The sequence below is a fragment of the Lutra lutra genome, chromosome 3 (genome assembly GCF_902655055.1).
Source record: "Lutra lutra chromosome 3, mLutLut1.2, whole genome shotgun sequence".
Classification (NCBI taxonomy): domain Eukaryota; kingdom Metazoa; phylum Chordata; class Mammalia; order Carnivora; family Mustelidae; genus Lutra; species Lutra lutra.
This window is the reverse complement of record NC_062280.1, coordinates 19401975-19419656: the sequence shown is the minus strand read 5'-3', so window position 1 is coordinate 19419656 and position 17682 is coordinate 19401975. Positions and strand designations below refer to the sequence as shown.

The following is a 17682-nucleotide window of genomic DNA, read 5'->3' as shown; positions in this document are numbered from 1 at the left end:
TATATAAAGCAAATATTAACAAACAAAAGGAGAAACTGACAGTCATACAGTGGTAGTAGGGAACTTTAACATCCCACCTACGTCAGTGGATACATCATCCAGACAGAAAATAAAGAAACAGTGGCCTTAAATGACATCTTGGACCAGATGGATTTAACAGATATATATAGAACATTCCATCCCAAAACAGTAGAATGCATATTCTTTTCAAGTGCACATGGAACATTCTCCAGGATACATCACATGTTAGTCCACAAAACAAGTCTCAATAAGTTTAACAAGATTGAAATCCTATCAAGCATCTTTTCCAGGCACAATAATATGAAACTAGAAATCAATTATAAGGGGAAAAATTGGAAAGAAATGAACACTTAAAGTCTAAACAACATGCTACTAAACAATCAATGGGTCAGTAGAGAAACCAAAGAGGAAATTTATTTTTTTTAAGATTTTATCCATTCAGGGCGCCTGGGTGGCTCAGTGGGTTAAGCCGCTGCCTTCGGCTCAGGTCATGATCTCAGGGTCCTGGGATCGAGTCCCGCATCGGGCTCTCTGCTCAGCGGAGAGCCTGCTTCCCTCTCTCTCTCTCTCTGCCTGCCTCTCTGTCTACTTGTGATCTCTCTCTGTCAAATAAATAAATAAAATCTTTAAAAAAAAAAAGATTTTATCCATTTATTTGACAGAGAGAGAGAGAGAATCGCAAGCAGGCAGAGAGAGTGGGAAGCAGGCTCCTCACTGAGCAGAGCAGAGCAAGCCAGATGCGGGCTTGATCCCAAGACCCTGAGACCATGACCTGAGCTGAAGGCAGAGGCTTAACCCACTGAGCCACCCAGGTGCCCCCAAAGAGGAAATTTAAGGAATACCTTGAGACAATGAAAATGGAAACAACGTTCCAAAATCTATGAGACCCAGCTAAAACAGTTCTAAAAGGAAAGTTCATACCAATACAGGCCTATCACAAGAAACAAAAATCTCAAATAGTCTGTTCTTACACCTAAAGACACTAGAAAAAGAAGAACAAGCAAAACTCAATATTAATAGAAGGAAGTATTGAAGATGACAGCAGAAATAAATGAAATAGAGACTAAGAAAACAATCGAAAAAACAAACTAAGAGCTTGTTCTTTGGAAAGATAAACAAAATTGATAAACCTTCAGCCAGACTCATCAAGAATAAAGGAGAGAGGGCTCAAGTAAGTAAAATCAGAAATGAGAGAAATTATAATCAACACTAGAAGAAAATTTTTTTGGATGTTTCCTCAGCAAGGACAACAAAAGCAAAAATAAACAATTAGGACAATATCAAAAAGCTTTTGCCCAACAAAGGAAACTATTAATAAAATGAAAAGGTAACCTATTGAATGGGAGAAGATACTTAAAAATAACATAGTCAATAAGGGATTAATGTTCAAAATATATAAAAAAGCTCATTGCTAATAAAAAAAACCTGATTAAAAACTGGACAAAGGACCTAAATTAAACATTTTTTTTCTAACAAACAGACAAATGAAAAGATACTCAACATCACTAATCATCAGGGGAATGCAAACCAAAGCCATGTAAGACCGGTCGCTCTTCAGAATGGCTAGTATCAATACAAGAAATTAAGTGTTAGTGAAGATGTAGGAAAAAATGGATCTCTTATGCATTGTTGGGGGAAACATACTTGTTACAACCACCATGGAAAACAGTATAAAGGTTCCTCCAAAAATTAAAAATAGAATAAAAACCGTATGATCCTGGAAGTCCACGTTGGGGATTTATCTGAAGAAAGTGAAAATACTAACACAAAAAGATAGAAGTACCCCTATGTTCATTGCAGCTTTACAGTAGTCAAGATATGGAAACCTACGTGTCTATTGGTGGATGACTAAAGAAACTGACATATAGGTAGAAATATACACAATGGAACATTACTCAGCCATAACCTGATTTCAAAAATGAAATCTTGCCATTTGTCCACATGGGTGGATGTGGAGGGTGGTGGGCTAAGTGAAATAAGTCAGAGAAACACAAGTACCATAGGATTTCACTTGTACGTAGAATCTAAAAAACAAAACATGAACAAACAAAAAAATGAAAACAGACCCAAATAATAAATTGGTGGTTGCTAGAGAGGAGGTGGGCAAAGGACGGGTGAAATAGGTGAAGGAGATTAAGAGGTACAGACTGCCATTTACAAAGAAGTTGGAGATGTAAAGAGCAGTACAGGGAGTAGTCAGTACTGTAATACCTATGCATGGGGACCAGACTTGCAGTGTTTATTTTGTGACATATATAAGGTTGAATCATTTTTGTCCTACATCTGAAACTGATACTATATGTTAACTACAATTAAAAAGTTTGGGGACGCCTGGGTGGCTCAGTTGGTTGGACGACTGCCTTCGGCTCAGGTCATGATCCTAGAGTCCCAGGATCGAGTCCCACATCGGGCTCCCGGCTCCGCAGGGAGTCTGCTTCTCTCTCTGACCTTCTCCTTGCTCATGCTCTCTCTCACTGTCTCTCTCTCAAATAAATAAATAAAATCTTTAAAAAAAAAAGTTTATTTGAAATAGTACATTTTCTTATTTTTAAAAAGGGGTGGGGAGTCCCTTCTTAGTCCTACATCCTTTTTAGCCATGGCCCAATTCCTCTCCTTTGTTAAGGTTAACTTCTTTAAAGAGTAGTCCACGGTCTTCCACCCCTCTGCGGTCTGGCTTTCCTCTTCCTCCCCTGAATCATCCTGTCCGGGGTCACTGATGATGCCCTTTTTCCAAATCCAAAAGAAACATCTCAGGCTTTGTGACAGCCATACTCATATTATTTGACCTCTCCGCTGGCTTGGATGCCATGGACCCTCTTTTTCCTTCTTGAAATTCTTTCCTTCCTTGGCTTCACTGAATGCTGGCTCTTCTGCTTTTTCTCCCACCTATCAGCTGCTCCTTCCCTGTCTTCCTGCATCTACTCCCTAAATAATACTGTTCTGCCAGGGTCCCGTTTTTTTCTCTTTTTTCTAATGTGTGTTGTCCCAGACGAGGACTCATTCTCGTGGCTTCACCTAACACCTGTGGGCTAGGGGCACACAGATCTCCCACCTGGACTCACAGACGACTACCCGGACACTCTACCAGGACAGCTCCAGTCCTCTGCCCCAGCTGAACTCCCTGTTCCCCAAAGATAATTCCTCTTCCTTATTCTCTATGCCAGTAAATGGAACTGCCATTGTCCTACTGACCTAGCTGGAAACTGAAAGATCCCAAGCTCCTTCCTGGCCTTCACTTCCTGTTAGTCATCATTTTTCTTTTCTTTTTTTTTTTTTAAGATTTTATTTATTTATTTGACAGAGAGAAATCACAAGTAGGCAGAGAGGCAGGCAGAGAGAGAGGAGGAAGCAGGCTCCCTGCTGAGCAGAAAGCCCGATGTGGGGCTTGAACCCGGGACCTGGGATCATGACCTGAGCCGAAGGCAGCGGCTTAACCCACTGAGCCACCCAGGTGCCCCCCTGTTAGTCATCATCAACTGTGGATTCTGCTACAGAAATCGATCTCCTGGTAGGCCCACTCTCTACAACCCCAGAGGAACCATTTAAGTTCTCTTCAGCCCCCATCCTTTCTCACCTAATTGGCCAAAAAAGTGATCCATCCCTCTGCCTCTTCCCCCATCTCCTTCTGCTTTCATTGTTCTTTTTAAGTCACAGATCGAACCATGTTTTTCTCCTACACTTCTGCAGCACCCCATCTCTTTTGTAATAGATGCTTAGCAAGGCATTCAAGACCTGTCATGCCTGGCTATATGTTTGTATATATATATATTTTTTTCTTTTTGTAAAAGATTTTATTTATTTATTTGTTAGAGAGAGAGAGAGAGAGAGAGAGAGCGTGAGCACAGGCAGGCAGAGCGGCAGGCAGAGGCTGAAGGAAAAGCAGGCTCCCCACCGAGCAAGGAGCCCGATGTGGGACTCGATCCCAGGACACTGGGATCATGACCTGAGCCGAAGGCAGCTGCTTAATCGACTGAGCCACCCAGGCATCCCTATGTTTGTATATATATATTTGTACACATGCACAGCTCTCTTCATCTGCCCATACAGCTGGTCCCCTAGAAGCACGGTACTCTCCCAAGCCTCTGTGCTCTCATGCATGCTGCTCCCTCTGCCTAGAACACCCTTCCTTCCACTTCTTCACATTACATCTGGGCAGTTCTTGGTGGCCTTTCCTGACCACGTGCTCTGCAGACTTCCCTCACCTCTGCCTGTGTGTGTCTGCAGATCTCAGCAGTCCGCACTGCCTGCTTGCCTGTTTATCCCACTTGTCTGCTTCTTCTTTGATGTTAAAAAACCATGTCTTCTCCAAAGCGCCAGTGTCCAGCACAATGCCTGTCACATGCTATGGACCCAGTGACTATTTATTGCAATGAAATATGTGCAGGATTTAAGTTCTGATTTTAGGTTTTTACCACAGTGATGAGCCACAGAGGTTGGAAGGTTGGATTTCATTTGCATTAAATTCATTGCATTAAATCCATTAATTTGCATTAAATTCATACATTGATCATAAGTTGTGTTTTCTGACAAAATGCAAATAATTTATTCTTTATTGAATACATTACTAATAAAAGGAATGCTGACATGACTATCTTAAGGGATGTTGGGCTTCGCCTCCCAGACAAATGGCACCCCCAGCAGCCCCTGGAGTAGCTGTGAATTCTTCTCTGCATCCCCTGCAGAGTCCAGTCCTGCCTGAAGCAATTTAGTGCGCCCTGAGCACACATTGGGCCTGCAGATTCTCCACAACCCCTTTTAAGACTTACCGTGTAAGGGGAACCATCCCTGGGAGTTCCTGCTCTTCCCCCCATGCCCTAAAGAGCTTGGTGGGAGAAGCCAACTTGTGCATCTCCACCACAGCAGGGAAAAGCCCTTGGCGTCAGCCAGATGAGTAGTTGCAGGTGCTTTCCTGGGCTTGGCTTCTATGTTATTTACCCTGTGCTTCTGCTATGGATGGTCTGCCTAAAGGAGATGGTAGGAGTGTGTCTTACAAACTCCGCCTTGAGGAGGGCAGGCAGTGGGAAAGAGGAGTTAACCGAGGGCAGGAAATATGCCTGAAGTCACGTGTCCCTGCCTCCAAAACCCTCGCCTCCTCTAAGCAGTGTGTTGCTACCTCTAAAGAGCGGAGAAGGGTATTTTCTTTTTTTATTTTCAGTGAAAAGCATCCCTAGAAGAGATACATTTTAATACATCTCAGTCTTCCCTCTCAGGAAACTTGCTATCGTATTTGACTTCAGTGCTTTTGTGCTACACTTTCCATCCTCAGGGGAAAGAAAAGCTGATTGGCATTATCCAATCTTAAAAGCCTGTGTACTTGAGGGCCATCACCATATCTCCTGGTTGCATCTTCTCCAGACACACTAAGCTCAGTTCCTTTATCTTTTCTACACATACTGCATTTTCTAGTTCTTTGTGTCTGTTATGACTAACCTCCTGTAAATTATAGAGGTAGACACGGACTCGTGGTAGAGAGACCAGAGATAAGGTGCTTCCTGGGGGACAGGAAACATGTGAAATAAATTTGGAGCAGAAACATTAAATAAATACATAGATAACATTAGCAGACTGTGCTCAAAGTTGGTGAGTTACTGTGAGAAGAGGAGTTAATTAACGAACAGTATTTGGAAGCAGGAAGGACCCAGCCTAGTAAGGAGAATCTGGAAATTGTCTTTGCTGCCTGTCAACCATGTTCATTGACGCAGTCATCTCCGGCACTTCGCATGGCACCTGGTCTATTTCACACCCTCAGTAAATGTTAACTGGATACCTGACTGGCTGTAGTACTCTAATAAGAGCATATCAGTGTGATTTGGTCTGTAAATTTATAATTATTTTTTTATCTCCTGTGTACTCTGTGATAGAGGTTTTAGGACTTTAGAGCAGAAAGAACTAGGAGGCAGAGGCCTACGAGAACTACCCCGAGTTTGTTCCTCCTTCAGCCCATTTCAGTCGCTTTCATTCTCTCAGTGTCCAGCTGACCTCTGTCTGCACAAACCAGCAGAAGAGGCAGAAGCTAATCTTGGAATGGTTTTCTAGCCTACTTACTTGATTCACTCTGTCTCCATTTCTTTCTTTCTTTCTTTCTTTCTTTCTTTCTTTTTTTTTTTAAGAGATCACAAGTAGGCAGAGAGGTAGGCAGAGAGAGGGGGGTAAGCAGGCTCCCCGATGCGGGGCTCGAACCCAGGACCCTGAGATCATGATCTGAGCCGAAGGCAGAGGCTTAACCCACTGAGCCATCCAGGCGCCCCATCTGTCTCCATTTCTTAGCGCTTTTCTGCCACATTGCTTTTGTTGTACTTTAAGGGATTTCATTATTAAGCAGTTGTGGTTGGATGATTATTCCTCCCACTAAACCATTCTCACATGTCCCGTGTCCCCATATTAGATAATCGTACATTGCTACCCTTGGTGCCCTACTCTAAGATTCCCCTAGGTTTCCTATTCTGCACATATGTTCTGCACAAACTCGATTTCTTGCAAATGCTTAAATTGTATGTATATATATATATATATATATATATATACATACATACATATATATATATATCCAGATTGGATCTTTGAATAGAGAAAAAAAAAAAAGGACAGGGGCACCTGGGTGGCTCTGTGGTTTGTCTCTGCCTTCAGCTCAGGTCATGATCTCAGGGTCCTGGGCTCTCTGCTCAGCAGGAAGCCTGCTTTTCCCTCTTTCTCTCTGTCTGCTGCTCTGCCTACTTGTGATCTCTCTCTCTCTGTCAAATTAATAAATAAAATCTTAAAAAAAAAAAGAGAGAGGACATTAGTAAAACAATTGGTGAAATCTGAAGAAAGTCCATAATCTACATAATGCTTCATTTCTGAGTTTTTGGTCAGTGCACCGTGGGCTGTGTAAGATGTTAACATTAGGGGTAACCAAGTGAAGGGTATGAGGATACAAACATTTCACAAATAGAAGAAATGTTAGAAACCCAAGTACATGTGAACATCCTGGTTATTTTCAAAACAAGAATTTTTCAAGCAGGAGAAAAATTGCAGAACACCAAAGTGTATACTTGAGAGAATTCCAGGCAACCCAAGGTAAACAAATAACAACAAAGAACCTCTGTCCCTGCTCAGCCCCCTTCCTGCTCCCTCCTAGGTCCATCCCATCCATTCCCACAGCTTTAACTGTCACCTTTGTGCTGATGTCAGAAGTGCCCCCTGAGTATTCCACATCTCTCCATCCCTATTTCCAAGGGCCATACTTCCCGCCCCTCCTATAAGCACTTCATAGTCAGCACACATGAAACTCAATTCTTTATCCCCTTCCCTGACAGCCTGCCCTATGTAGGCCACTGACATCACCATCCTGTCATCTAAGCTAGATATCTCAGTCACCTTTGATTCCTTTCTCCTCTTTCACCAATTCTTTTTTTTTTTTAAGATTTTATTTATTTGTCAGAGTGAGAGAGAGACAGAGCATAAGCAGGGGAACAGCAAAGCAGAGGGAGAAGCAGGCTGCCTGCTGAGCAAGGAGCCCAACACAGTACTCGATCCCAGAACCCTGGGATCATGACCTGAGCCGAAAGCAGACACTTAACCAACTGAGCCCCCCAGTCATCCCCTCTTTCACTAATTCTAAACGTTGTCAGTTATTCCAAAAGGTCTCTTGTGTTATCTATTCCCTCCCCTCCTTTCACCATCCTCCTGTGGTTACCCTAGAACTGACTCTCAGATACGTGTCAGCACTATCCCTTCCTAGAGTGGTCCACCTTCTCATTGCCTTCAGAAAGTGGGCATGACAAAGTATATCAGTGTCACTTTCCTGCCTTAAAAAGCACCAGTGGCTCTATATTGCTCCTGGCCTAAACAGATATAAACATCTACCTGGGAGAGACATGCATTGTATAGCTAAATTAAATGGCCAGCCTGCCTCCTTCCTTCCTCTACCCCCACCTTCAGAAACTGGAAGGAATACAGGCCTTTGGAGGCAGGAAGTCCTGGCCTTGAATCCCAGCTTTGTGACTTTTGGCAAATTAGTCTTTGCCTCTGAGCATCAGTTTTTTCTTATGTAAAATGGAGGTTGTACTTAACATGCAAGACAATTGTGAGAATCAAATGAAATGATGTGTCAAGTGCCCAGCCCACAGTGGGCTCCATTACTATTACTGGGGCTTAATACTATAGGATGCCACTGAGGAACAGATCTCTCGATTATCTCTGTCTTACACATGTGTTGTTGAAAAAGGAAATGGTCTACCTTCTACAACAGGGAGCCTCTCTGTGGTAGGGAAGCTTATTCTCACTTGGAGGAGTAGACACTCGCCCTACAACCTGCCTAGCTGGGCTTGGAATGTGCGCCCGCTTCCTGCCACAGGTGCGGCAACAGAGTTGAAGGGACCCCAGCCTGGTACTGTACCATATTTCCCAGAGCATAAGGGCCTTGCCACTCGGTCTGTTCTCATTTCTGTGGATGAAAGAGGGCTTTTCAGCAGAATTCTCCAGAGCCTGTCATACTTCCCAGGAGAACTCCAAACTAACATATGTCTACCCCAGGCGTCCATGGGGGAAGGACTTTATCTAATAGGTTCAATGCCCTTTCTTCCGTGGCTTAGTACAGGGGCTGGCACATAGGTGTGCTTAATCTGTATTGGATGGATAGAAAGATGAATGGAGGAATGAATGATTTAGTCTCTAGGGTTTGTCCAATAATGCATACTGAACTGAAACACTGAATTGCCCAATGAGCTAGATATTAGGTCAGTGGTTCTCAAACTTGGCTGCACTAATCACCAGCAAAGTTTTGTTTTAACAACTAATTTCTGGGTTCTACCCATGCTTATACCCTGTTATCTTCTAAAACCTGATTTTATTTTTTTATTTTTTAGAAGATTTTATTTATTTATTTGAGAGTGCACGAGAGAGAGCGCACTAGCAGGGGCAAAGAGAGAGGGACAAGCAGACTCCCCGCTGAACAGGGAGCCTGATGTGGAGCTTGATCCCAGGACCCTGGGATCATGACCTGAGCTGAAGGCAGACACTTAACCAACTGAGCCACCCAGGCACCCCCAAGTGATTTTAATAGACAGCCAAGGTTTGGGATCCAACATGCTAAACCATTCTAAAAGTATGTATCATGTGCATAACTTATCATTCTCAGTTATCAGTTTATATACCTTTTCCTCAGTTGACTTAGTGGTCCTTGAACTTAGTACTGGGACTGTCTTATTCCTAATTATCTACCTAGTGCCTGGCACAGTGCTTGGTACATAGTGAATAGTCATAAATGTTAGTTGAATAAATTGGTTGCTTCTTCCCTTTAGAGTACAGGAAGATTGCATAGTACCACATAAGATAGAAAAAAATGCTAGCAAGCATCATGAGTTTTGTTTGGGGAATGTATGTCTGTTGGTGGGGGAAGGTTCTGACCGTCAACACTTTGGTACCTATCTGCTTGCCCATAATTCATCGTTGTTTCCTATTCAGTGTTATTTATCCAGATGCTGTGAACTGACAGCAGCTAAAGATATTAGACTTTGTCAGAGACTCCCAATGTAAATATTTCATCCCATTATTCCCATCTGTACCTATCCTAAAATTCATCACTATATATGTAAAAGGTTAGTTCATAATGGGATACTCAGCACCATTGTCTCCATTAATGAAAGCCATAGAAGCCTTTAGACAAAGATACACAGGTTGCCACACCAATCAATTTTCTCAACTCCAAAATCTGTTAATTTAGGCACAGAACTGGAAAGATATTTGAAGACATTGTATTCATTCATCTTTATAAAACAGTGAAGAAGCTGAATCTACTAGCTCCTTATAACAAATACAAAATAAATTCAAATTGAAGATTACACAAATAAATAGAAAGACGTACCATGGACTGGAAAAATATTGTTCAAATGTCCATACTATCCAAATCTACTAGCTCCAATCTACAGATTCCGTAGAATCCCTATGAAAGTACTTGCCTGAGATGACACAGCTTGTGAGGAACCCAGCTGGTGCCAGAAACCTGATGCCCTGGTCCTCATCCCTGGGCCACTACATGGTACTAATAGCACCTTGTATTATATTCGAATCAAAGGTCAGGATAAATTTCTAGACACACCCAGTCTTCCAACTCTGAATCAAGAAGAAATAGAAAATCTGAACAGACCAATTATTAATAATGAAATTGAATCTGTGATCAAAAAACTCCCAACAAACAAAAGTCCAGTACCAGATGGCTTTATAGGTGAATTCTACCAAACATTAAAGAAGAGTTAAGACCCATCCTTCTCAAACTATTCAAAAAAAAAAAAAAAATGAAGAAAAGGAACACTTTCAAATACACTCTGTGAGGCCAGCATTGGCCTAATACCAAAATCAAAGACATTCCCCCCAAAAAATAAATAAATAAATAAAGAGAGAGAAAATTACAGACCAGTATTGCTGATGAACATGGACATGAATATCCTCAACCAAATATTAACAAACCGAATTCAATAATACATTGAAAGGATCATACACAGTGATCAAGTGGGATTTATTCCAGGAATGCAAGGATGGTTCAATATCCACAGACTCAATCAACTTGATATACCACATCAACAGAAAGAAGGGTAAAAATTATATAATATCTCAATAGATGCAGAAAAAGGATGACAAAATTAAACATATACTTATGGAAACACAGCAGAGTGGGTACAGAAGAAACATACCTCAACATAGTAAAGGCCATATATGACAAACCCACAACTAACATCATACTCAGTGGTGAAAAGCTAAAAGCTTTTTCTCTAAGATCAGGCACAAGACAAAGACACCCACTCTCACCACTTTTATTCAACATGGTATTGGAAGTCCTAGCTTCAAGAAAACATTTAAGAAAAAGAAATAAAAGGCATCCAAACTGGAAAGAGTAAATAAAACTGTGACTCTTCGCAAATAACATGACCCTATATATGGAAAACCCTAATGACTTCACTAAAAAACTATTCGAATAAATGAATCAGTAAAGTTGCAGGATACAAAATTAATATACAGAAATCACTTGGATTTTAATTCACTAATAAAACTATCATAAATAGAAATTAGGAAAACAATTGCATTTACAGTTGCATCAAGGAGAATAAAATACCTAGGAATAAATTTAATTGAGGAAATGAAAGACCTATACACTGAAAACTGTAAAACACTGATGACAGAAATTGAAGATGACACAAATAAATGGAAAGATGTACCATGGATTGGAAGAATTAATATTGTTAAAATATCTGTACTATCCAAATCTACTAGCTCCAATCTATAAATTCAGCAGAATCCCTATGAAAATACTAATGGCATTTTTCACAAAACTGGAACTAATCCTAAAATTTGTATGGAAGCGCAAAAGACCCTGAGGAGCAAAAGCAATCTTGGAAGGAAGAACAAAGCTGAAGGTATCATGCCCTGATCTCCCACTATACTCTAAAGCTATTGTAATCAGAACACTATGGCAATGGCACAGGAACAGACATTAATTAATGGAACAAAATAGAAAAGTCCAGAAACAAATCCATGCTTATATGTTCAATTAATGTTCAACAAAGAAGGCAAGAACATACAATGAGGAAAAGACAATTTCTTCAATAAATGATGTTGGGAAAACTGGACAACTACATGCCAAAGAATGAAACCGGACCATTTTCTTATATCAAATACAAAACAAATTCAAAATCGGGTAAAGATGTAAATGTAAGACCTGAAACTGCAGAACTCCTTGAAGAAAACATAGGCAGTAGGTTCTTAGGCATTGGTCTTAGCAGTATTTCTTTGATCTGTCTCCTCAGGCAAGGGCAACAAAAGCAAAAACAAAACCAAATGGAACTATTTCAGAGTAAAAAGCTTTCGCACAGTGAAGAAAACCCTCAACAAAATGGAAAGATAACTTACTGAATGAGAAAAGATATTTGCAAATGACATAACTGAAAGGGATTTTATATATATATATATATATATATATATATATATATAAAGAACTCACAATTCAATATCGTAAAAACAAACCAATTTAAAAAATAGGCAAAGGATCCGAAGACATTGCTCCATAGAGGGCCAACAGAAACATGAAAAGGTGCTGACATCACTAATCATCAGGGGAATGTAAATCAAAATCACAATGAGATATCTCTCACACCTATCAGAATGGTTAGTATCAAAAAGACAAGTAACAAGTGTTGGTGAGGATGTGGGGAAAAGGGAATGTAATTTGCTGCCATCACCATGGAAAATAGTATGTAGGTTCCTCAAAAAATTAAAATTAAAATTAAAAACATATGATCCAGCAACTCCACTTCTGGGTATTTATCTACAGAAAAAAACTAATTTGAAAAGAATATGCATCCTTATATTCATTACAGCATTATTTACAATAACCAAGCAAGATAGGAAGCAACCTAATTATCTATCAGTAGATGAAGGGGTAAAGAAGAGGTAGCATATACATACAATGGAATATTACCCAGCCATAAAAAAATTAATGAAACTTTGCCATTTGCAACAACATGGATGGATCTAGAGGATATAATACTAAGTGAAATAGGACAGAGAAGACAAATACTTTACTTACATGTGGAATCTAAGAAAGCAAAATAAAACACTAGTAGATAGAGAATAATATGGTGGTTGACAGAGGGGAGTGGCATGGGGTAAGGGTAATAGAGGGGAAGGAGATTAAAAGATACAAACTTATAAAATAAGCAGTGATACAGTGTACAGCATAGAGAATATAGCTAATTTACAACTTTGATGATAATCTTGGTGATCACTTCATGTATATAACTATTCAATCACTTTGTTGAATCCTTGGAACTAACAGAATATTGTATGTCAACTGCATTCAGTTAAAACAACAAAACAGAGCATTGCTCCTTTTTGTCCTGAAATAAACTCATTTAGGAATTTTAAAAAAAAGTCAGAGATCAGACTTTTATTTCCATCTTAGTATCTGTGTAAAGAAAAGGGGTGTTGTTAACAGGTTTCTCAGAGAATGCTGGGAAGAAAAGTATTGGTGGAAAGGGATCTTGAAAGAGACAAAACTTGCTTTGTGGCAGCACCACAGTTCATTTATGTTTCTGTCCTTGTTTTCAGAATTTTCCCCAGAGAATACCTCCTTCAACAGATCCACTTGTATTCCCTCGCTGATCTGCAGCAGGTGAGTGCTCAGAAGGGCCATTTCATTTCTGCTTTCTCACTGGGAAAGTGTCTTAGTTGATTATAGTCTAGGCACTGAATTCTGCCATCATTGGGGTAATTTCTTCATAAGACCAGATAATCAATTTCTATTCAGAATGGGGGGGGGGGGAACCTTATTATAAAAAGATACTATAGGACAGTAAGAGATGTTGGCAAGGATATGTGGAGAAACTAGAGCTGTCATTCATTACTGGTGGGAATGTAAAGTGGTATAGCCACTGTGGAAAACAGTTTGGTGTTCCCTCAAAAAGCTAAACAGAGTTACCATATGAACCAGTAATTAGTTCCTCTCCTAGACTATACCCAAGAGAACTGTAAACTTGTGTCCACATAAAACTTGTACACAGATGTTCAGAGCAGTTATAAGAGCCAAAGAGTAGAAGTAACCCAATGTTCATCAGTGGATGAACAGATAAACAAAATTTTGTATATCCAACAATGGAAAATTATTTGGCCATAAAAAGGAGCAAAGTACCGATAGAGGCTATAACATGAGTGAACCTTGAAAACATCAAGCCAAAAGAAGCCAGACAGAAAATATATATGTTTTATGTTTCTGTTAAATGAAATGTCCAAAATAGGCAAACCCATAGAGACAGAAAATAGCTGAGTGGTTGCCGGCATGTGGGGAGACCAAGGGAATGAGGCGTGACTACTAATGACCCAGAGTTTCCTTTGGGCCTGATGAAAATATCCTGGAATTACATGGTGGTGATGGTTGCACATTGGGTGCACATTGCACTGTGAATATACCAAAACCCACTGAGTTGTATACTTAAGATTGAATTTTATGGTATGAGAATTATATCTCAAGAAAATTGTACAAGGAGAAAAAGATCTAAAAGGCAGTGACTCTAGGAAGCTCTTTGACTTGTGCTTAAGTCAAACAGTTGGAGGACTTTAAAGTTTAATAAAACATAAGAGAGCATATAAGAGTCAAAATCATCTTTTAAAACTTATATTAGTGCTTGTCCTCTTAATGACTGACCAGGTTAGCAACCAAGAAGAAAACCAACATCTTGTCTGTTTAGCCCAAAATTCTGAATATGTTAAGCTTTGGTTAATCATTTATTTTTTTTTTAAAGATTTTATTTATTTATTTGACAGACAGAGATCACAAGTAGGCAGAGAGGCAGGCAGAGAGAGAGGAAGGGAAGCAGGCTCCCTGTTGAGCAGAGAGCCCGATGTGGGACTCGATCCCAGGACCCTGAGATCATGACCTGAGCCGAAGGCAGCGGCTTAACCCACTGGGCCACCCAGGCGCCCCTTGGTTAATCATTTAAATCAACAACTCACTCCCTCAGAAGCTTTTAGACACTAAATGAAAACAGTACTTTCCATGGATCTATTCTTTCAAGAGTCAATTAAAAAAACGATTGTGGCAACTTCCAGAGTATCTCGTACTCCTCCGATTCTGTTGTTTGTTGTTTTCCTCACTGGTTGTTTTGCCCAGGGAAATGAGGTCAACTTAAAAACTGTTCAGATCCTTCAGTCATTTTTCAAGACTTTAAAACTACTTTAAGTGTTGTTTTTTAACTTAAGACTTGCGTTTTCTTTGTACACCCTGAGGGAGGAAAGTTATTTTAAATGGTACAAGTGGTTTTAGCGCATTTAGTTGGAATGGTCTGAGAGAACGGTAGTGTTTTAATTTTCTCATGTGCATCAGGCTTAACGTGTTTGCACACATCAGCTCCTCCCACTTCTTCAGTCCCGCATACCCTTTACTACATAATCAAGCAGCAATGATCTGCTGGCTGGGGTGGGGAAAGTTTATTTTTTTAAGATTTTATTTTATTTATTTGACAGACAGAGACCACAAGTAGGCAGAGAGGCAGGCAGTGGGGTCGGGGGAGAAGCAGGCTCCCTGCTGAGCAGAGAACCAGATGTGAGGCTCCATCCCAGAACCCTGGGATCATGACCTGAGCCGAAGGCAGAGGCTTTAACCCACTGAGCCACCCAGGCGCCCCGAAAGGTTTATTTTTTAATTACTATTGCCCAGTGGCATGCAAGGAGAAGACTCAGTTAAAATATCCATTAGACACTCACCTATTTTCTAGGACTCTACCTGACATAGTATCTGAGGACCCACCTGAGAAGTATGTTTAAAGGCATGGACGTATTCTTTTAAGGTGGTTTCAAACAGAATGGGCGGGGTCCAAAGTGAATACTCTTTGAGGAAGCCTTTCAAAAATGAGTTTTGATGCCAGATGAAGAGAAAGAATCAGAGAAATTCCATATTCATTTTAGGGTAGTGTATCAAAGTAGTGTATCCATTTGGTGTGATAAATCCTGCTTTTTAAAGCTTTCCTATGCCTTGCAGACTTTTCCCCCCTTGTAATAATCAAACCCCATATGCCACGCAGCTTCCTTAAGTCAGTGACAGCAGTATTCCTGGTGGGCCAGCCCATTAGCCCCTGGAGCCCCATAAGCAGCTTAATCAGTTTTCAGCCTCAGTAGTAAAGTGATAGAGGCAATCAGCAGCTCATCAAACTCCCTGGCAGGGGTGGGGGGACCGGCTAGAGCTCGGTGCATTCATTTAATACGCAACAGCTCACTCTAACCTGGTTCTTTGTGCCTGGTTTTAAGATCCCCCAAACTTATCATATTTAGAGGAAGTTTAATTCAATTACTTTTTCTGCCTGAGGTGGCTTAAATTGAATTTAGCTTTTGATCTGTCTGCATCTAGACTATCAGTACTGAAGGGCCCCTCCACCCCATTTTCCCTTGGTTTCTGAGTAAATGTCAGGCATGTTTTCTGAATCTGAACTGTTCTTGTGAATATGTAAGAGAAGGGAGCACGAGAGGAAAAAAATATACTGTTGCTCTGTGACAGAGCATCCATAACAGCAGGCAGTCCAGCCTGACTTACGGAGTCAGCTGCCGGCCCCGTGTTGTCCTGTACCATTTTGGCCAATGTCTGACCACTGGTTTATCCGCTTTCATGTCAGCTTCAGGAGTTTTAGAGTAAGTTCTTTACCCCCATTTCATTGCCCTCCACACTCCTAAAATAAAGGTCTCTAGAAAAACAGATCACATAAAATAACTATAGAAAAATAAATTTATAAATTTTGCAAGGGAGTAGAAGATAAGCTAACACAAGTAACTGAAGAGTTATAGATCTTGAATAATGATAGTATAAATATCCTTCCTACAGGCAATAGATTGCTTTCTACAAATTCCTCTTAAGTAAACTGGATTTTTTCCCAGTAGCTTTCATTTAAAAAACAAAACGTAGACATCTTCCTCTCCAAAAATCAAAAAAGTAAGAATCGACTACACATGGGAAAGGGGGAGTCCTGATAACCTTAAAGTAATACCTAAGATAAAGATGCTAAAAAATTCTGATACCAAAAAAATTGCTCCCTTCTTGTATCTCTGCTTTCATTTTTGTAAGTGACAATCCCAAAGTTTAGGAGATAGGCCCAATTCAACAATTTGGCTGAAGATTTCAAGCTACCTTCATGCTTCTGATGTTACATTCAAGACCATTTTCTCCTCACTTTTCATTATTTGAATTTACTGGCCCCTTTGCAGGTGTTCTCCTGTGCTTTTGTCCACTTGGATGCAAGGAAACAAGTAGTAGATGATGCTTAGCAAAAGGAACCCCCTCCTGTTGTTCTGGGAGCTGTAGTTGCCTGCCATTAGCCAGGGAGCGCCATTGATTGGCAAAATTTGTAGCTGATGCTGGTGCCGAGTCCCTAATTGTCTTTTTATTTCACCGGTCATTAAGTTGCTCGCTGGGTTTTACCAGCTCCTCATAAAGGTAGTAGTTGAACAACACAGTCATTGCCTATCATCAGTTAGCAGCATTATAACATGTAACACCTAAGACAGAACCAAGTACTCCTTCTGCCTCGTAGCGGGTGCAAAGAAGGCAAAATGTGGCAGCAGAGGCTCTCCGTGTCCTAGGCGCTCAGAGGGGCACAGACTCGAGCCTGTTATTTCTTCAGTTTAGAATTTCAGGTGAATTTCTGTTCAGCACAGTAGATACTGTTAGAAAAACTTACCAATCCATGCTCTTTGAATGTAAGTCTAATATACTGAATTTTTACAAAATAAAATCATACGCAGAACCTTTCTGGAGGAGGAGGTGTGAATGTAATGTTTTGTTTTGTAACGGACAGAGCAGTTCTTTGTAAAGGATATGGCAGACAAGGACTAAGCATCTGTGAACGAATGGACAGGATGGAGGCATGTTTTGAACGGGGAAACTGAGGCACTTTTTATAAGCTTTCTCCTGCTTTGATACTTCAGGAGGGGAAGTACAATAGAATTTGTGTCTTGTTATTTTATTATCCAGCATTAATCACAAATGCACGAGAAGACTTTAAGATAGGAATACAATAAAAAAGATAAGCCCCACTGGGACAGTAGGAACAATACTGTAACTCTCACTACACTAGCTTTCTGTATTTGCACTCTCCTTTCCCTGTGAAGTATGTGACAAACCATCTCCTTACTTACATCGCTGATAAG

At 40.5% G+C, this 17682-nt stretch overlaps 1 protein-coding gene across 9 annotated transcripts in view; it reads left to right on the top strand.

The window, feature by feature from the left end:
* Window positions 1-17682, top strand: part of PLEKHM3 (pleckstrin homology domain containing M3) — a 179403-nt gene that overhangs the window by 93318 nt on the left and 68403 nt on the right. For all 9 annotated transcript variants that reach the window (XM_047720887.1, XM_047720888.1, XM_047720885.1 and 6 more), the window contains one exon: window positions 13102-13165. In XM_047720887.1, the coding sequence (XP_047576843.1) occupies window positions 13102-13165 (64 nt within the window). The remainder of the gene's footprint in view (window positions 1-13101; window positions 13166-17682) is intronic.